Source organism: Mastigoproctus giganteus, chromosome 13 (assembly GCF_048544385.1).
Source record: "Mastigoproctus giganteus isolate SK-2022 chromosome 13, ASM4854438v1, whole genome shotgun sequence".
NCBI classification, from domain to species: Eukaryota; Metazoa; Arthropoda; class Arachnida; order Uropygi; family Thelyphonidae; genus Mastigoproctus; species Mastigoproctus giganteus.
This window is the reverse complement of record NC_143587.1, coordinates 71,057,312-71,077,612: the sequence shown is the minus strand read 5'-3', so window position 1 is coordinate 71,077,612 and position 20,301 is coordinate 71,057,312. Positions and strand designations below refer to the sequence as shown.

General features: G+C 39.1%; 1 protein-coding gene across 2 annotated transcripts in view; it reads left to right on the top strand.

The window, feature by feature from the left end:
* The first annotated feature begins 4,091 nt into the window (after window positions 1-4,091).
* The window catches only part of LOC150076155 (uncharacterized), a 40,941-nt gene continuing 24,731 nt past the window's right edge, over window positions 4,092-20,301 (top strand). The window contains exons 1-5 of one of the 2 annotated variants that reach the window (XM_090387630.1): window positions 4,092-4,251; window positions 5,016-5,177; window positions 5,572-5,630; window positions 8,130-8,219; window positions 17,562-17,588. In XM_090387630.1, the coding sequence (XP_090243756.1) occupies window positions 5,033-5,177; window positions 5,572-5,630; window positions 8,130-8,219; window positions 17,562-17,588 (321 nt within the window). In that variant the 5' untranslated portion in view covers window positions 4,092-4,251; window positions 5,016-5,032. The remainder of the gene's footprint in view (window positions 4,252-5,015; window positions 5,178-5,571; window positions 5,631-8,129; window positions 8,220-17,561; window positions 17,589-20,301) is intronic. The other variant, XM_090387631.1, reaches the window with a different exon arrangement.

Here is a 20,301-nt window from a genome sequence, read left to right as displayed (position 1 = left end):
TGTAACCCAGTCACTGATGCGTGAATTTAACTCACTGCTGGTGAGTGTAACGTCAATGTTCGACTCCCCAGTTGAGCTGCAATAGGTGGAGCGCTAGCCTGGTCGATTATGGACTGCTAGGTTGTGACTTATAATAAAGTCCTCAAGAAGAAGACCTCGGACGTCAGAAACAGCACTGAACCAGAAATGGGACTTTGCATTGACATCCGAAGTAATCAGGATATTCCTAGAGCCAAGGAAGTTGAGTGCGAACTCCAAGAAGTTTAATGAGCCGTTTAAGCCTGCAGAAGGGGACAGTAGATTGACAGAAGACAGAAGGAGAGAGATGAGAATGTGATTTGCACATAAGTTGCCAGTTTGTCACAGAGACCATGAACAACAACAACATCTAAATCTCTGTTTAAATGATGATGTATGTTTTAGGGTCTTGGGGCACAGGTTGTACCACTCGAGCATAAATGGTAAAGCCCATAATCTTAGAGATATGCCCAAACTGACCCTTCGAGAAGTATGGCTCCTAGATAGAGATCACGTCCACAGCGTTTTGCTCTGTAGCCAGCCGAATCTCATCCGCGACGATTCGTGACCTATGTCCATTGATTTGAAGAGCTTTAAGTTTAAGGTTTTGTGGGGTGCTGGGGAAACAATGAGAGTGAACATCATCAGGAGACGTTTTATTTTGATTCACCTGAAATTCAGAGTTGTTCGGTTTACTCTCCATCAGCACTTCTGAGCCGTATCATTTCCAGGACACGTTGGTATTCAGGGCAGGTTGTATTGTAAGAACCATTCTTACATGTAATTAGGAATTTAAAATTTACCATATTTTTGGAAAATATCTAATGTTTAAAACAAAGAAGCACTCAGCAGATTTGCTTGCGCTGTGTACTTTTCAAAAGGGACCGGTTTAGCTTAGCAGCAGGAGGGACGCTGACCAATAGGTAATACAATGGGTAGGCCAGTTTTGAAGCTGTACTTGTTTACAGAAAAAGGTCTGTGGCAAACTTACAGTAGTAAGGGATAATAGAACGCCCACATCCTAGAATGGTTTCGGACTCCATCAGAAAGGGAAGACCCGAGATCAGAGAACACACCGTGTTGGAGTGATAAACAAAGTACAAACGGGCCGGCTCGGAAGTCACTCCAACAATTTCAGGGGCGGTGTCTCGAAAGGAAGTGTGACTAAAAGGTAAGTTAGTGGACAGTTCCAGATAAAATTCTAGTGATGATGTAGTGCCCGGATACTCTCATCACAAAGAAGGGAGCTCGACCTACCAAACGCGGGTCGGGCCGATGTAGAAAAAAAAAATGAGCGAATGAAATTAAGGAGAGATGGAGGACTACCAAATGATTGAATGAAAAAATAAGGGAGTGAAGGGGGGGCGCCTCCGTAGCCAGGTGGGAAGGAGCAGCAGTGCATAGCACACGCTTCTTGATTAGACCGGGGTTCGATCCCATCACCACAAAATACGGAGGATGTGGAAAGGTCAGGGAATGACCACCGCATATTCCCGGAGCAATATGGCCTTAGTTGCTAATGTTCCTAAAAACCAAACAACGAACGAACGGAGTGAAGGGAAACAAAAAGGTCATGCAGAGAGAAGGGAGCCCAAGAGTCAGAGTCCCGAAACCCGATAGGAAAGGATCCGGAGGAGAATCTCAGGGAGAGGCGCGAGAGAGTGGCGGAAAGAAATTTAGGGAGTGCGGGAAACACGTACAGAAAGTCCGATCATGATAGTTTAGTAGGTAAAGATAATAGCGAAAGGCAGAATGACCTGGAGAAAGTCCTGAGCGTGGGAAGATCGACGTGGAGGCAGAAAAGAGCCATAAGCCAAGCAGATCAGCTGATCTGCTAGGCTTAATAAAAATAAGAATATATAAAAATATAGCTGAGATAATAGCTAATAAAAAGATTAAATATATAAACAAGAAAAAAAAACGAGGGAATAATTTATCTTCTTTACCCCCCCCACAGTATCTTTCACCGAGTGCTGTGAAGCCCTCTTGCGCCTCTTACAGTTAATGCAGACAGGATGTTCCTCTTTGTGTGGACAGTCTCCAACGACGTGCCCACTACGGGCACAGTGACTGCAGGTTGGAGAGCTGTGAGTGCAATTTTGTGTGGTGTGCCCATAGCCTAGGCAAAGAAAGCATTTGGTTACTATCGTAAATGCTTTAAACTTATGGGAGCCACAGCCAAGGAACACTCGTTCACGGGATAGTACTTCTTTATAAATCTTTGGTGTAAAGCTGATCACCATATGATTAGTCGAGGATGAGTTTGATTTGGTGTTGAACCGGAACGTAGTGCCCTCCTTTATTTCATCGTATGAGAACCCTAAATCAATGAGGTTCTTAAAGTAAAGGTCCTCTAAGAAGTCCTTATTTGCATAGTTTTTGGGAACGCCATAGAATATAATGGTAGGATCTGATCTTTTTGGAGCAGAAGTGGCGACGCGAGCAGCAGAGAGTGACGCAGAGGAGGAGATAATATTGAGATCTTGCTTGGACGCGGTTTCCACGATGACTCCGCAATTTCTTATCGCTCTGAGGGATTTTACTTTAACCATCTTGAAATCGCTTTTGAGCGTTTTGGATACAAATTCCTTCACCTCATGTCTAGTTTTCAGTTCGCAGGTGTCATTGGCTCTCAGGATTAGGACATTCTGTGGTGGTTGGGTTTTGGGACCAAGTTGAAGACTGTTTGGAGCCGAGGATGGGGAAGGTTTGTTGGAACCAGAAGAAGGTGGGGAGATGCCCTTCCTCAGAGCTTCTGCAAATGATGGAGTGGGATCTGGGATATATGAAGATGTAGGTGGGTTTATAATGAAAGTGTCAAAGACTTTTTCGAGGATGATCGCTCTGGATCGTAGCTCATCGTTGACGGCGCGTAGCTTCTCGTTGTCGATTAGCAGCTCCGTGACAATTATCTCCAGGCTTGACCACAGGTCATGGATGTAGTTCGCTGCTGTTTCTGTGCATCCGTTTGCATTGCAATTAGTAAAAGATATCAGTTCTTTATGCAGCCTAGAGATGATTTGGTGACGCTGTGGAGCATCTTCAAGACTTATTTTCTGCAATTCCAGAATAGGAAGGAATCCCCAGCCTGGAGGAAGAACTGGGGCCAGAAGCAAATGTGCGGTTGAAAACAGATGCCCAACAAGAGTAGCTGGAGGGGGATCCTTGGAAGCAACAAGGTTGATACCAGGAGAGTCAGCATCAGGGCGTCCAGGAGTACTTTCCACTGCCTCTAAAGACTTTAGCTTAACTTGTTCATCTGCAGAAGGAGCAGTCTCACACCGGGACAAGAGGAGCTTCAGTAAGTCTAGTTCTGGGCTGTACCTTGTCTAAAAAATTCCACACATATTTCGGAATATCGACTGCTTATTTTCTGAAAACACTCAGTTAATGGCACACACGAGTTATTTTATTTATTATTATTATTATTATTTCCCTCTTTTACGTCGAGAAAGCAGTATCCGGTGAAGAGAAGAGGCAGGGAGTAACAGTCTTGAAGCAATTAGTCAGATTAGAGCATGATGCGCAGGCCAGTCTCCTAAGCCAGACTGGTGTGAGAAATAGGTCAGAATTGTAAAATTTACATATTTGAAGTGATTAATTGGCGACAAACACACAACGTGGTGACACTGCTTGACCTTGTGATATAGCCCGGAGGCAGTGGGGGAGTTGGCGAGCAGTGAAGGCCAGCAAATGCGAAAGTAAAAATTCGGGCCTTCAAACAAGCAAAGACGGTAAATATGAATACTGGATATGTAAGAAACAGATCATAATTACCTAAAGGTTTAGGGACACAATCTTCCACAGGAGGTGCACAGTATAATCAGTCAGGTCACTATACAAAAAAGTCGGTCTAACTCGCATAATAAACACATGAAAACACTGTATATTTGGTGTTGAACCGGACCTTGGGGACCACAAGATAAGGCAGCCTTCACTCTCCGGGAAATGCTCCATTACACCTCTACCATGGTTTTCGTAATCAACATCCTGTTTGCCTCTTTCAGTTTATTAACGTTATTGGAAATTCTACTCAACAACTGTACCGTTCATACACACCAATAATACTTGCTTCCGTGTACGTGTATGATGTATATTATTTGTTGACGCCCAATGAATTCGTACCTGTCTCAGTCACCGTAAATGAGAACTGTGCACAGACCCTTTCGAGAAGAGTGGCATATTACACAACGAAGTAGGTTAGCTCTGTTCAAATCCTAAGGAAAATATTAGGTAAGCAATACATCAAAAATGCTTATTTGGGATATCTTTCTTTTTATTGGTAGTAAGAATAATTCTGTAGCATATTTAATTTTCTTCTGGGTATGGACCACTTTACAAACGCATGCACATTAATAATAACCTTATTTTATATTATTAATTCGTTTATTTCTTTTTAAAAGATCAATTTCTTGTTTAATCAGTTTATTCTGAATTGAATTTTTTTCTTGTTTTATTAAATAACTAAGCATTTTTAATTCGTCATCTTTCAAATATTTTAAAAATCCTTTTCAAAAACTTGGTTTTAAAAATTCGGTGTATTCAAGAGATTTCTTTTCATCTAAGCTGTAAGGAGAAATTACATTTTTCTATCGTTTAATATGTTCTCCTTAAAGATTCGAATCTAAATGATTATTATTTTTTAATATTTATAAACTTTTATTTACCTGCAATGAATTTAACAAGATTGTTCTAATTAAAATGTTTCAGACCTGCGTAAAAATGTAACTTAATAAAAACAATTATATATATAAAAAAAAAAAAAAACAGACCTGAATCTTGAAAAAACTACCAAATATAAGAAATCTGTTTCTAGGCAATGATATAATAAAAATGCCACACTCTTACTCTCACAATTCTTCCGTTCAGATTTCATTAATTTGTAAACATTTCTACATTTATGGCTCTCTATTTCGAGTATTTCACACGTAAATTCGCTGTATGCTGTTTTATTTTATTTTATTTATTTATTTTGTATTTTTTTGCACCTCCAACAGATAAATATAACGACAAGATGAAATCCTGTAAGGAAAGTGTTGCCGTGGTTATTTTTGCACTTCTGTTCATATTTAACGTTACCGCTTCCGAAGGAAAAGACAACCATAAAAGATACAAACGGCAGGGGCCAAGGGATTCGCATGAATATGTCCTTCTGTGCTGTAAGTTTAATTTCTCTCCCCAAAACTTAAAGATAATTCAGAGTCAATAAATCTCTTTTTCACGTAATGCTGGTTCTTCTACATTCCATTGTTCTCTCATCTTAATGTTAAGCAGTTTTAATTCAGAGCTGTTTTTCGCTGACATTATTTATTATTTAGTAAAAATAACTGTTTGAATATTAATATCTATTATCATTTTAATATTATTTATTTAAAAAGGTTGTCAAATCCACGAACTCGAATAACAGAAATCTTTCCATTAAAAGATAAATTTAAAACAAAAAAAATTGAAATAATAAAATTTCAATCATTTTATTCGGTAAAATGTATTCACGCTGTGTTGCAGCAAAGTTATTCAACTCTCTAATTAGGTGAAACCACCCTTTCTTTGCAGTTGCGGTCAGGAATCGGCTCGAAGGACTGCAATGTGTGGAGAACAGAACTGCTCCTGAGGTAAAATTTCTCATGTGGTATTTTCTTATTTATTTAGGTTAAATCATTAATGTGTACACTCTGTTCGGATACGATTGTGTATTTGTAAAAACCCACACATATTCACAGAACAAAGAAATGATTCATAAAATTAATAATGTTATTGCATTACTGTTATATATAGTTTATTCATTCATACCTGTTTGGTCATAAATAAAATAATACACTGCTCGACAAAATTAACAGAACACTGAAAACCTGGTGGGTTTGTTTTTTTTTTTTTTTTGTTCTTTCGTAGTACGATTTTTGGAGCATCAGCTGCTAAGCCATGTTGCTCTCCGTGTATAATGTCCGAAAAGTGCATGTGTTCTGAGGTCCACTTTCCGTTTGCTGGAAAACAAAACAATCCCGAATTTCGGGGAGAAAATACCATGCTGTCCTCGACTGAGACCGAATAACTCAGCCACATTGTGAAACAGGCACATAAAAATTCCACGGATGGCGCTGGAACTTTGTTGAGGCCGGGCAGCAATAAGGAACACAATAGGGCGAAAAAAACGTGGAGTAACTAGTGCAGCTTGCGCTGAAGAATTTGTGTGGTCGTATACACTGAACGGACTGAATTCATAGGATAACTGGTTCCTGGGCAACGCGACGCTGCCAACCCTCTTCCTAGTGAATGAGCCCACCGCTTGGCAGGTATATAGGTACACTGCATCACTGCATTCACGTAGAAGGTAATTCAATCTCAGTATGGATAAACGTCCTGCGTTAATCAACTTTGAAAGAGGGTTGATAGCGGGGCTCCCACGCATGGGGCACTCTATCGTGAAGGTGGTACAGAAATTGCACTCTCCCCGTTCGATAGTATCAAGGGTGTGTCGGGAATACGCCATTTCCGGAATAACATATCTTCGTGGTCAGCCAACTGGAGAGCGAGTGGCAAAAACCACTGTCGACTTCAACTAAGGAGCTACGAGAAAGGTCTTCCCCAAGGCCATCAGGCGATCATTAGCCGCAATAGGTTATGGGAGCCGCCGACCAACCAGAGTCCAATTGCTAACAACGCAACGACACAGGGCTTTAAGCCTCAAATGGGCGAAAGACATCGGCACTGGCCCTTGGAGGTTCGAGATGGGCCTCCTGGACCAATGAGTCCCGTTTCTAGTTATTTCGAACGGATGGCAGGGTGTGTATCTTGCGGAAACCGTACGAAGTTATTCACCCGCCATGTCAATAAGGAACTGTTCATGTAGGTGGACGGTCGGTAATGGACTGGGGCTTGTTCAACTGGCACACGTTGCCACTTCTGGTAAGTCTAGACGCATCTCTGAACAGTCCAGGTTACGTGTCCTCCCTTGTAGCCCATCTGCATTCCTTCATGGTCATCGTGCCCCCACAGGGCAATGCCCCTCTCCACTGACCTTTTGATTATTATAACTTGTTTCAAGAGCATTCCGCAGATTCCACGTTCATCGGAAATCAACCCTGTGGAGTATCTTTGGGATGTTATGGAAAGGTCCGTTCGAGCTTTGGATCTTCCACCCAGAAATGAGATGGAATTATAGACAGCGCTCCAGCAAACATGGTTGAAACGCTTTTGTGAACTGGTGAACTCAGTGCCTTGCCGTGTGACTGCCCTTCTCCGGGCGAAAGGTGGGCCTTCCCGTTACTAGGTAGATATCCTATAATTTTGTCTGCTCAGTGTACACCTCAATTAGATCATCTTGCAGGTGCTTAGTCTCCAGACACTGTAATTTTCAGAATTTAATCCTTTGTTGGTAAGAGCAACTCATTGCTCCACTCACCAATCTCGTTGCCCTTCCCTGTACTCGTTCCAGCAACTCTACATCTTTCCTAAAATGAGGCCTCCAGACCTGTATGCAGTACTCCAGAGGTGTCCTGACCCTTGCCGTATACTAGGGGATATCATCTCCTTATCACTGTTAGAAAAATTCCTGTATATCATTGACAAGACACCATGAGATACACTTGCGGCCCGTTTGCACTGCTTAGAAACTGCTACCCATAATTCTTGTAAGAAACGCGCAACTGACGGCTGCTCTGCTCAGTTCTGCTTAGGTATAAACAGAACTGAGCAGAGTTTATGGGATGCAAAAAGAAAAATTTCGACTATTCAAAGCGCTTGAAATTCAATCAAGCATTTTTAAAACGTTATTCCTATTGGAGGTTTTCATGAGATTGTTGCTGTTTGAGTTTATCAAGAGATTCGACCAATCGACTTTTCAGCTATTTAGTGTACTGTAATTAAGAAAAATTTGTTTTAAATATCGTGAGAAAACCGTAAGCAGGAAAGTGCAATTAATTCGACAAAAACATAATTCACTGAGAAAAACATATTGCACGTAAATTTAAATTAATCCTAAAGCACAACTTCCCTGTCTTCTCTTTTCAGTCTGCAATTTGCATTTAGTATTCAGAAAATTAATGAAATTTGTTTTATCATTAAATATTCTGGAAGTTCATCTGAAATTTCTAAAATTTTTACTATCCTTCTAGCTGCAGAAGGCTCGTGAGGAATGCCGCAATAATATTTCGCAAGAAGATTACCTTCAGAAATTTTGTTCCGATGAGGATTTTAGGGAAAAGGTCGGACTTTTAAGAATTTTAGAATTTTTGTTGTCTCTAAATGCTGAAGTAATAAAATTTATATCAACATTCCTCACAAAATCTATCTCTCATCAACTATTCTCCATTTACAAATTATTAACATCAGTCTGTATCAGTTGTATCTTACTTAATTTGAATCCTCGATGATTACTCAATCATTCTCTTACATTACAAATTTTCTTTTCACTTACATCGGTAAAACTCATTTGAACTCTTATTACTCTTTTTCGATATTTGTTTCTAGCCTTTAAAACGTGAAATGTATTACCACTGGTATCCTCTTACCTCAGTAATGTTCACTATAAATCCCTCATTCAACCTTAATTACACTCTAGTTACCATCTTAGTCATCCCTCTTTAGTCTTGAGGTTTCTCTAAAAATAAAACTTCTTTCTCTTTACACCTCATCCGATATGTTATCTGGTGTTGGCACCTGGCCTAATTGAATGATATAGGTTAACATATCCTTACAGTACTACCCCTATAAATATAATTTCTTTTCTAATTCCTTTATACTATAACTTTCTTTTTATTACCACTCTACCTCCCTTGCATTATTTCATAACAAATTGTCTCAACCTTAGTAACTAACTTGTCTAATACAACAGGAATGTTCTTTTTTTTTAAAAAGACTATCACTCAATTTCTTACAAAGGTTTTATGAATCCTTGAGTTCAGGATTCGAGAAAAAAAAACAGGAACAGACTTTCGGTCCGCTACTTCCAATTTCCTTTACGTTCAAGCTTCCTTCATGGCAAACAGGCTTTCTTCCATTTCTTGGGGACTCTGCTTTCCTTAGTGGCGGACAGACTTTCATTCTTTTCTTGACTCACATATCCGCACAACTGGCCATTATCAATGCCTTCCGATGCCGGACCAGGCTTTCTTTCTCTTCTTGGCTCACTTATCTGCACAACTTTCAACGCACATGTTCCCACTCTTCCATACCTCCAAAAAACCATCATCACTTTCGGTCCACAGTTACTCGCGTCCTCTACGCGTCACTACCTATTTCTCTCACGTTTGTGTCATTTTCTTTTTCTTCTTCATCTTGCTACCACGAGACGTGAACTGTGACCACCAAAAAAATCTAATCCCACGTCAACCCGCAAACTCACGACACTTTCGATCACAGAGAAGTCAGATACAGAATTGAGACTTGCTGAAATTACTTCCCCGAACTTTACCCTTTCCCTCAAGTTTGGAACACCTCCCCCAAGGACTCCAACCATTACTTTTAGCTATTTTACATAATTTGTACATAAAATAAATATAAACTTACTAGCTCTATCTATGCATCCAGTCGAAAGATAGGCGAGTAATTTCGTACAAATTGCTTACACAAATAGTATATATAATATATACACTGAGTGATCACTGAATTATGACCACCCCTATGAAAACTGAATCCGCTATCGTCAATTGCTTGCTGACTGTGTACACCCCGCTATGTTACACTTTTTTTCCCGAATGGCGATGGTATCTTCCAAGATGACGATGACCACGCGCCGAGCCATCGGGCACTTGTTGTGAAGGAATGGTTTGAGGAACACAGTTCTCACTTCCAGCATATCGATTGGCCTCCGAACTCCACCGATATCAATCCCATAGAGCACTTGTGGGGCACTATGGAAAGGCATATCAGGCGTCTATGATAAGAGGATTCTACTGAGACTATTGGCTGGGAGGATTCAGTATGGATTTGAACGGACGTTCTAGGAGCCACCCTACCTATACACACACATGTCCACATGTCCACATGTCCACTTCCAGCATATCGATTGGCCTCCGAACTCCACCGATATCAATCCCATAGAGCACTTGTGGGACACTATGGAAAGGCATATCAGGCGTCTATGATAAGAGGATTCTACTGAGACTATCGGCTGGGAGGATTCATTAGATGCAATATTAACCAGGCTGTTCCCGGTTGACGATCCCATCTTAGACTCACAGTGCCAATTCGAACTGCGGAGAAAAAATCAGTATTATGTAGCTAGAGGTAATACCATGGCGTTTACAATAGATGAACTGGCAGGGGTGTTAAAGAAACTTAATTTTGCAAAATGTCCGGGAATAGATTTGATTGAGAATGCATTTATAGTGAGGTTTTTTAAGTTGATACCTAACATGTTACTTTTGTTATATAATAAGTGCTTAGAGGAAGGACTGTTTCCATCGAAATGGAAGATTGCTTTATTGAGGCTAATTAGGAAGCCTGGGAAACATTTAATTGAGCCTAAGTCGTACCGTCCAATTGCTTTGTTGGCTAATCTGGGGAAAGTGTTAGAGAGGTTAATGGCAATACGTTTACAAGAATTGTTAGAACGCCATGACATGATTACACCTAATCAGTATGGTTTTACACCGGGGAAATCGTGCGAGGATGCTCTTCTGGACTTTCATAAATACATTTCAAACTCTGATTAAAAATATGAACTTGCTATATATATAGATTTTGAAGGTGCGTTCGACTCAGTATGGTGGGAGGCAGCTCTTTCTCAACTGTGTCGTGCTGAGTGTTCTAAGCAGTTATACAGTCTGTTCAGGAGTTATTTTTCTGAGAGATATGTGACTGTAAGGTCTAAACATTTTCTCCTTCAAAGACAAATCACGCGAAGTTGCCCTCAGGGCTCTGTATTAGGTCCTTCCATTTGGAATTTGGTGCTACAGAACTGGCTGGTTCGATCACAAGTAAATTGTCACGTGATAGCTTTTGCTGATGATGTCACATTAATTGTGGCAGGTCGATCACGACACGATTTGGAGCAAAATGCAAACCGTGTAATAAATGATATTAATACCTGGGCACCAGGATTTAAGCTTACCATTAGCCCCCAAAAGACCAAAATGATGCTTTTTAAAACAAAACTTGATTTGGGACGACCGCCGTAAATAAAATTAAATGGGAGACAGTTGACTATGGTTTCTGAAACTAAATACTTGGGGCTCATTATTGATCACAAGTTGTCTTATTATGCGCATATAACACATCTACATAGCAAGATCAGGAAATTTGCCGGATATATTATAAGAGTATCAAGAGGAGATTGGGGTGTGTCCAATAAAACTTTATTTTTATATTATAAGATGGTGTTTCTGCCTATGGTTACGTATGCAGCGGGAGTTTGGTCTCACAGAGTGGCTCTTGTTAGATTTCAGGCTAAATTAAACTCAATACAAAGAACAATGCTTCTTAGTATATTAAGGATATGTAGAACTGTAGCTACGACTGCACTTCAAGTGATGGCTGGGGCAGTCCCCTTGGATTTGTTCGTGGCTTATCGAGGGCTGTGCTATGGCATTAAGAAGAAAATATCTACTAGACTTGTTGGCATAGAAGTTGACATAAATTCTGACATTAAGAGGGAGAAGAGAAGATGTTTAAACGAGATTGTTAACTTGTGGCAAACAAGATGGGACACTGTATCTTCTGGTCGAGTGACAAAGAAATTTATTCCTGATGTTACCTTTTTAAGTGACAGAACAGTTCGAAGCTGGTTTACACCAAGTTTACAAAACATCATTTTTAGTAACAGGTCACGGCTCGATGAAAGCGAAATTATTTCAGTTGGGACTTTCGGATACAGATCTCTGTTTTTGTGGTGAGGTTGAAAGTTGGCACCATATATTATATGTGTGTACAATTTACGATAATGTCAGGGAAATAATCAGGGAAATCATTGCTGAAAATGAGTTAGGTCGGGAAGAGGTGTTCTAATAGGAGTGTATTTCAATTATTCCAGGATTTTGCAAAGGGAGCCTTTGAACTGAGGAAACGCCTGTTAAACAGTTGAACCAAAATAGTGTGTTGAAAACATTACTGAAGTGTGTCCAGAATGCCCAAGAGACTAATGGTGATGATGAGGAGGATTTTTTTTTATTATTATTATTTAATTTTTTTTATTATTATTTTTTTTATTATTTTTTTTATTTTTTTTTTTTATTATTTTTTATTTATTTATTTATTTTTTTTTTTATTATTATTTTTTTATTATTATTTTTTATTATATTATTTTTTTATTATTATTTTTTTTATTTATTTATTTTCTTTTTATATATATATATATATATATATATATATATATTTTTTTTTTTTTTTTTTTTAGCTCTGGATTGGGCCCCCAGAGAATTTTTTTTTTTTTTTTTTTTAAGTGTTGTTGTCTCATAACCTGAGACCTTATGCGTCCCATCTACTAGAACTGACCCACCTTCCCGTGGTGTGGACGAGTATCTAGAAGCAGCCTTCCTGAGGTCAGCATAACACAACAACATAACATGCATTAAACTACACGAACATTGCACTATTATACGCTAGCCTGTTTTGCAGAGTCTGTTCAACGTACAAAGAAACGAAGTGGATTTGAACGGACGTTCTAGGAGCCACCCTACCTATACACACACACACATGTCCACTTCCAGCATATCGATTGGCCTCCGAACTCCACCGATATCAATCCCATAGAGCACTTGTGGGACACTATGGAAAGGCATATCAAGCGTCTGGCTACACCAATCCCCTCCATACCTGCATTGCTGACAGCATTTAAAGTTCCGTTGATTCAACAAAATGTTGAATCAATGCTACATCGGATAGCTACTGTACTCAGGACAAAAGGAGGACCTACGAAGTATTAGGTAGGTGGTCATAATTCAGTGATCATAAGTGTATATATATCATTTAAAAATGTATGTTATATGATAGTTATTATGATAATATAACTATGAACAAAATTACAATTCATAAAACAAATTATATATACTTATATAATAATTTTATTCTTTATATAGCGATACTAAATAAACATCTATACAGACCACCACAAAATTAAACCGATAGCGTACAATGGATACTGTAAACCGTTTAAAATTAAATAAATACATAAATATAAAAAAAAATCAGTTTAAGTAACTTAAACCCAAATTACATGTCACCCCTGGAACGTCGTTGGGGCACCCCGGTTGAAAATCATTGGGCTAAATAGTCAGAAAACAAACTAACATGATACTACACCACATTTCACTCCTCACACACTATTAAATCTCAGGCCTCCACAGAGTACTGTGATACACAAATAGGGTACACAACGCGGACATGGGGGGAACCCCTGGTGCTGTCAGACATCTAACACACTTTACTTATCAAGTTGGTGTTGTTCATTGAGCTGGACCGATAGGTGGGCATTTTTTCTCAAAGGTAAAACATTTCTGTATTTCATCTTCAATATCAGGCTAGTTCCAAGTGCTGAGCTTACGTTTCTGAATTTGAAATAGACGCTAGATTTGATTCACAATCTTAACCTTGGACTATATTGTGGATAGTAGCAGGTAGTCTACCTACAATGAACAGTAACGTTTTGGTTCCTCCTCCATTGAGGAAGACTTCGGGATTTTGTTGTTTAATGGCACGAGGGCTGCTAAAGCCATATTGTGCCTTCTTCGTGATGTATATTCTTACTCCACTCATCTTAAAGACCGATCATTTAAAACAAATAACCAAATCCAAAAACTCACTCTACAGACACGTTCACAATTTCATTGCTCAACATTGTAACTTCAATACACACGGTGGGGTTGCAATATTACGGCTCTTCACAGATTTCACACACAAGAATTAAAAAAGGAATACGCCGCGTGTGCACATCCTGAAAACTCTAGACTTCATTAAAGAATTGTCCATCCGGTCCTAACAGCCGAAATTGTGAACTGTTCCACAATTGGTCTCTCTTTTTGATGAGAATTAAGGCTCTTTTGAATCGACAACCGGCCTGCATTCCAACTCCTGCAGGCCTATAAGGTTTAGGCCAACCTCACGCAATAAACATCAACAACAAAAAAGCTGAGGACAGGCATAAAACTAAAATCATCAGCAATTTTATTACAGGGGACAATGTGTACTAACCACATCCATGTCCATTTATACATTCGGAAACTGCTCAAAAAAGGCAGAAATCAGAGGCAGAACATTGCAGCCTTGTTTTTTCAAGGCTAAAGTGTCCCTTCCGTTATTTCTAAAAAAACAGCTGAAAAATTTAAAACAAAACAGGTATTTATTTTTTTTTATGAAAACCCCAAATACTAGAGGTATTAGAACGTATAGTATTTTGTACCGTGGAGGGTATTTAGTACGGTTGGAGGTTGAGAAGACGAAAGAAGATATTTGTTGACGTTAGACTTGAACTTCTGTAGACTGTAATTTTCAGGAAATACGTGTGAAGGAAGGTTGCTCCAGGAAAACGGCAGTGGAATGAATAAAGGAGGAAGATGAAAAGTTGGTTCTGTGAGTTTGAAGTTGGACAGTAAATGGATGTTGGCTGGTGGCGGCACGTGTTCGGACTATTTTGAAAGAGAGAACGGGAATTATAGAAGCCAATTCAGAAGAACAGTGCCCATGGAAGTATCTGTAGAAGAGGCATGCAGCAGAAACAGTACGTCTATGAGACAGCGAGTGCAGAGGCAGAACATTGCAGCCTTGTTTTTTCTTCTCTGCGAAAAGATCTAAACCCCCCCAAACACTTCCTAATTCATTTGTGAAATGAATTAGGAAGTGTTTGGGGGGTTTAGATCTTTTCGCAGATAAGCTTGCTCTTTTAGATTGATAATTCATCGTGTATAAAATAGTAAGAAAAAGTGGAGGGGACATGCTGTATGAAGTAATGAAATTTTTGGATAGGGCGTACGCATGATAAGAATATACCCAGATACTTGACATAACGTGGCCTCGACAATGACCCCCGCATACACACTACTCGGACTCCATTCGGTCACTATCTGGCAAAGTAGAGGTAGAAGATTATACACTAGCTGAGCCGGAATCCTCCTGGAGAGTTACCAATAGATTCGGTCCAGTGTACTAACAAGCGGCAGGCCTACGAACACTGTTTTAGAGCTGTACTCTCGAAATGTAAGGATGATTGGATCTCGCCATGATGTCTATCCTAACCTCAAAAGTCATCAGTCATACTGCATGATGGAAGACATGGGGGACGGGTTGACCGGAACTTAACTCTCGAGACTAAACATGGGTTCCACCAATTCAAGCCTCCAAAAAGCAAAGTGGTGGTATTGCACCGCTTGATGAGAGTCATCTACTACCTAGTATTGTCTGGTAACACAGAGTGGCGGCATTGCTCCATGTGGTATGGGCGCCACACCTGGGTGGTCACCCACAGTGTGCTTTTGCATGGGGGTTATACCCAGGATTACTAACATTCCCACTGTAAGATGTAGATCTGACAAATTAAAGTACAAATATTTGTTTTGCTAAAATAAATAAATCCAAGAAGGGCGATGGAAAGTGAGGATTAGCATTAATGCCAGAGTATTAAGTTAAAGATAATAAGTAGTAAGATTGGATATTTATTTTTAATGTAAATAAGGTTAAAGTTGGAAGAACACTGGATTCAGTAATCGATAGTAAACAGGGACAGCAAGACTAGGTAGAGGATGCCATTTTAGAACAGGCGTGAAAGGGTCGCTGGGGGCAAGAACAATAGCACCGTGAAATGGGATTACGAAGTGTCTCTTTTGATCTAAGCCATTGTTAAAAAGTAAACAGGAAATGAGTGGACGTGCAGTGTTCGCGTCAAAATAAATCGACATCTGGGTGACTGAATGTTGAATAAGGTGGTCATATTTAGCAGAAGTGGGAACAGGAAAAATGAGTGTTTTGGAGGTGATCCGGCAAACATGAAAAGGTCATACTGCCGTGTGAAAAAGAAATAAGAAATTTCTAGAGAAGGTTTGGTTTGTGCGCTAGGTAGACGTTTGGGGTGAGTTGCTTTAGCAAATAGGAAGGAATGAAAAAAATTAAACAGTATGGGGATTGGTCTGCGTCCTTGGAGGAGGCGTTCCAAACTTGAGGGAAATAGTAAAGTTCGGGGGGAGTAATTTGAGAAAGTGTACATTCTATATCTGACGTCTGTGTTGTCAAGGGCAGAAAGTCGTGAGTTGCGGGTTGAAGTAGAAGTAGATTTTTTGGTGGTCAGAGTTCAGATCTCGTGGTAGCAGGTTGAAGAAGAAAAGGGGGGAAAAGTGAGAGGAAGAAAGCCTGGTCCGGCATCGGAAGGCAGTGATAGGCCGTGAAGGCTGTGGTTCAGTTTAAGGTTAATGTAAACGTGCAAGAAAGAAAGCCTGGTCTGGCACAGACCAGGCTTTCTTTCATTGGCATATCTTTCATTATCATTGGCAGTGATAATGAAAGAAAGTAAATGTGAAAGGTAAATGTGCAAGAGAAAGAAATTCTGGTCCGGCATCGAAAGGCAGTGTGCCCAAGAAATGGAAGTAACCTTGCCTGCAACGAAGGAAGCCTGAACGTAAGGAAATTGGAAGTAGCGGCTATTGTAGTAAAGAGGGAGGAATAAGATGGTAACTAGAGAGTAACTAAAGTGGAATGAGCGTTTTGTAGTAATTATTACTGGTTGTAAGAGGATACCAGTTGTGATGAAATTCATGGGTTAAAAGCTAAGAGATATAACAAAATATATAGAAAGAGTAATAAGAGTTGAAATGAGATTTACTGATATAAGAGATAAAAATTGGTAGTGTAAGAGAAGAATTGTGTAATCATCGAGGATTGATATTTAGTAAGATACAACTGATGTTAATAATTCGTAAATGGAGAATAGTTGATGAGAGAGAGGTAGTGTAGTGTACTGTAGTATCGTTCAAATATATGGAAATTGGTATGCTTGTATGTAATTATTTTTTATGTATATAATGTTCATTAAAGGTTACATTTTTTTGTAAATAAATGTGTGTCTTTAATGTTCTGCTAACACCCGCTTTACACACCCTAGAATCAAGAATTTTCTGTGAATTGCAGTCAGGTTTGCGTTTGTGGGAGGGGACTGTGACTATAGTACGGTGGAAATCCAAATTAAATCAGTTAATAACATAAAAAATCTCCCCCCCACACACACCCGCAATTATGAAGGTGCAAGCAGAGGATTTGGCTGTCACAGACCGTCCGGACTTCGCCGAAATTGGGTCCACTTGACTTAAGTGTCACCCGAATATCAGTTCCATCAGCGTTTTTGACTCCCAGGTAAAAAGTACAGCTTGTCTGGCCTATCTGAGAGAATGCCTGTGACAACCTCAAGGACCATATAATGATGCGCTTTCGTGTAAAAAAGATTATAATCGAATGTAATAAAAACTGACTTCTTTAAATGTTATCTTTTTTCTTTTATTTGTCTGAGAAGATTATATAATTAAAATTCAAGCCTTAATAATGAAATTATTTAGAATTAATAATTAACTTTATAAACATGAAAATGTTTCATTTATCACAAATTAAAACCGACATTTTTATTTTTTCAGTTCGAGAATTGTGTTGCAGCAGCCATGGTAAGTATTCAACGCTTCTGTTAATCTACGATATTTGTTATCCATTATTAACGAATTCCTTAGTATCAATTTAAAAAACACCGACTGCTAGGGGATATTTTAAATCTTACATCACTGTTGTTGCTTTTGTTTTAGGATCTTGGCAGCGTCAGCGACTAAGGCTGTGTACTGCGTGCATACGCTCTGTAAATTGTGTTCTTGATAATTTGATTTTGATGATTTATTTATCTCTATTTTGTGTTTCAATTGTTGGGAGATAACAGCAAGAAATTAAAGAGAACTCATAAGCTTTTAGGGGCTGTTCCCTTTGAAAAAGATAACAATGAAACAATGTGTTCAGTTAGGAGCTCCTTTAACCGGTTTAGGTCAAATCACATATCTAGCAAATCAACTACTATTTTCACCTCTCATCAATAGGCTTATTACAACCTCACCCTCAAGCATCTTTGTTACTTCCCTGTTCTGATACAGGGTAGGGTTTTCCCCCTTTCTCTCCAAGGTATCTTAATAAAAATTATTTTTTCTTCCTTTTACACATAAACGCTTTACCTCTATTCTTATTTATTATATTATAATCTGTTAACACCTTGTCTAGAATAATAATATAGGTTATCACATTCTCATCCTACTACGCCTATGATTTATTCTATTAATAATTCCTTATATAATTTTTTTTCTTTTTTACTCCTTTAATATCCTTATGTCATTTCATGGTCAATAATTTTATCTATAATCTAACCTAACTTAATAACTTAATTGTGCATTTCAAAGAGCCCTCGAAGAAGGACTCTCCTTCCACATAGATTCTCGACACATATCTGCAAACTTGGCTACCTCTCCAGACCCAGACGCATGTGTAGCTTCCTACACAATTTTAACTTCAGAAATACAATATGCTAATACGTTACTGGGCGTGCCGACCACGTGCCGACGACTGGACTCCCTCTTTCCACACATCTGCATACCGCTCATTCCCGACAGACCGGATCTAGACACTTCTTAGATCTCTCACACTTCTCTGTATTCCGAATTCCGAAATCGCACTCGAACCCCAATCCAGTCGTACAGGAAACCGAAACTCTCCATGTCTTGACCTCCTCTTCACCTCACTACTTTTTTTTTTCTTTTACTTCTTCATCTTACTCCCACGATTTTCAAACTCCGAACTCCAGACTCTAAAAACTCCAACTCCGACACACACACGCATTCCACAAATATCGATAGGATTGATTTCCAGTGAATTTGGCAACAGCTGGAAGCACACAAAATACTCGAACATGATGCTCGAACCATTCTACACAATGCAGACTCTATAAACGGTCCTTTGTCCAGTAGAAAGTGTACAGTGCCATCTGGATACAATAATCTCCATATAGTTCAGAAAATTATTAACTAATTACCCTGATTCCAAAACAGGCTAGTAGTAATAACCATATAAGCTATCGTCCAATTGCTGTATCGTCAATAATCGCTAAAATTATTGATAAGATCATGCTGCCATATCTTCAGGATGCCATCTTCGCCAATGCACCCGTCAACATGCAGTTTGGTCCTAGAGGGCGTTCCACAACAAAACGCCTTGCTGACACCATTGTGCACATCCAAACTGCGTTTCAGGATAAAGCACAGTGCGATGTCTTTTACTTAGACATCAAAAGTGCTTTCGACAACATTGATCACAAGAAAGCCATTGAAGTACTAAAAAATCATTTCCTCGTTGACACAATGGTTATATCCTATCTACAGTACAGCCTAAATCACAGAAACCTCATTTTCCCCACTAATACTGATAATATTCTCGTCACAACCACAACAGGCATTCCTCAAGGAGGTGTTCTCTCGAGTACTATATTTTCAGCATCTCTACAACCACTTCTACAAGAAAATCCAAATCTTCTGGCTTATGCCGATGATTTAAAGTTGTTTATTATTTCCAAATCCTGTGATGACATTTCCAAGGCTAGCCATGATGCGATTTACAGATGTGCGAAATCATCAAGTATCTGAAGAATCTCAATCTGACTATAAATGCAAACAGATCTGCTCAAATAACTTATTCCTTACAGAAACAAAAAAACCACATAGAAATTAAAATTGCAGATGTTTCAATTCCAAACGTATATGCTCACAAAGACCTTGGAGTTGTTTTTGACAGAAATCTTTCATTTAATTCTCACTATGTATATGTTGTCAAAAAAATTCAAAAATCAAAATGACTGATCAAACAAGAAACAGCAGCGATTCAAGATAGGAAAACAGCCATAAACCATGTTCAGAGATGCATTTTTCCCATTTGTCTTATGCCTCCGAAATCTGGTCTGGTGCTCCTCAAGTTACCGTAAAAAAATTCCTTGCGCTAGAGTATTGGGTTCTTAGATGGCTGAACAATAAACTTCGTTTTCCCCGTGCAATATGCAGGCAACAGCGTTATAAAAAACTTAAAAACAAAGCCTCTGCTACAGATGATCAACGAGTCTGGAGTCAAGCTTCTTGCAAAGTTAATTACTTCTGCAACCAATTCACCAAACCTAGCCAACATAATAGCTCCCACCAACAGAGAAAATTCAAGAAACCAAAAACAATTCAAAACCAAACTCTCCAAACTAAAACAAATGGACAAAATGTTCTCCAATGCATCGCTTCACCTCATAAACTACCACAGCATTGATTGTAAGAGGTTCCTCAACTCTAAAGCCTACAGGAGTCTCATTTC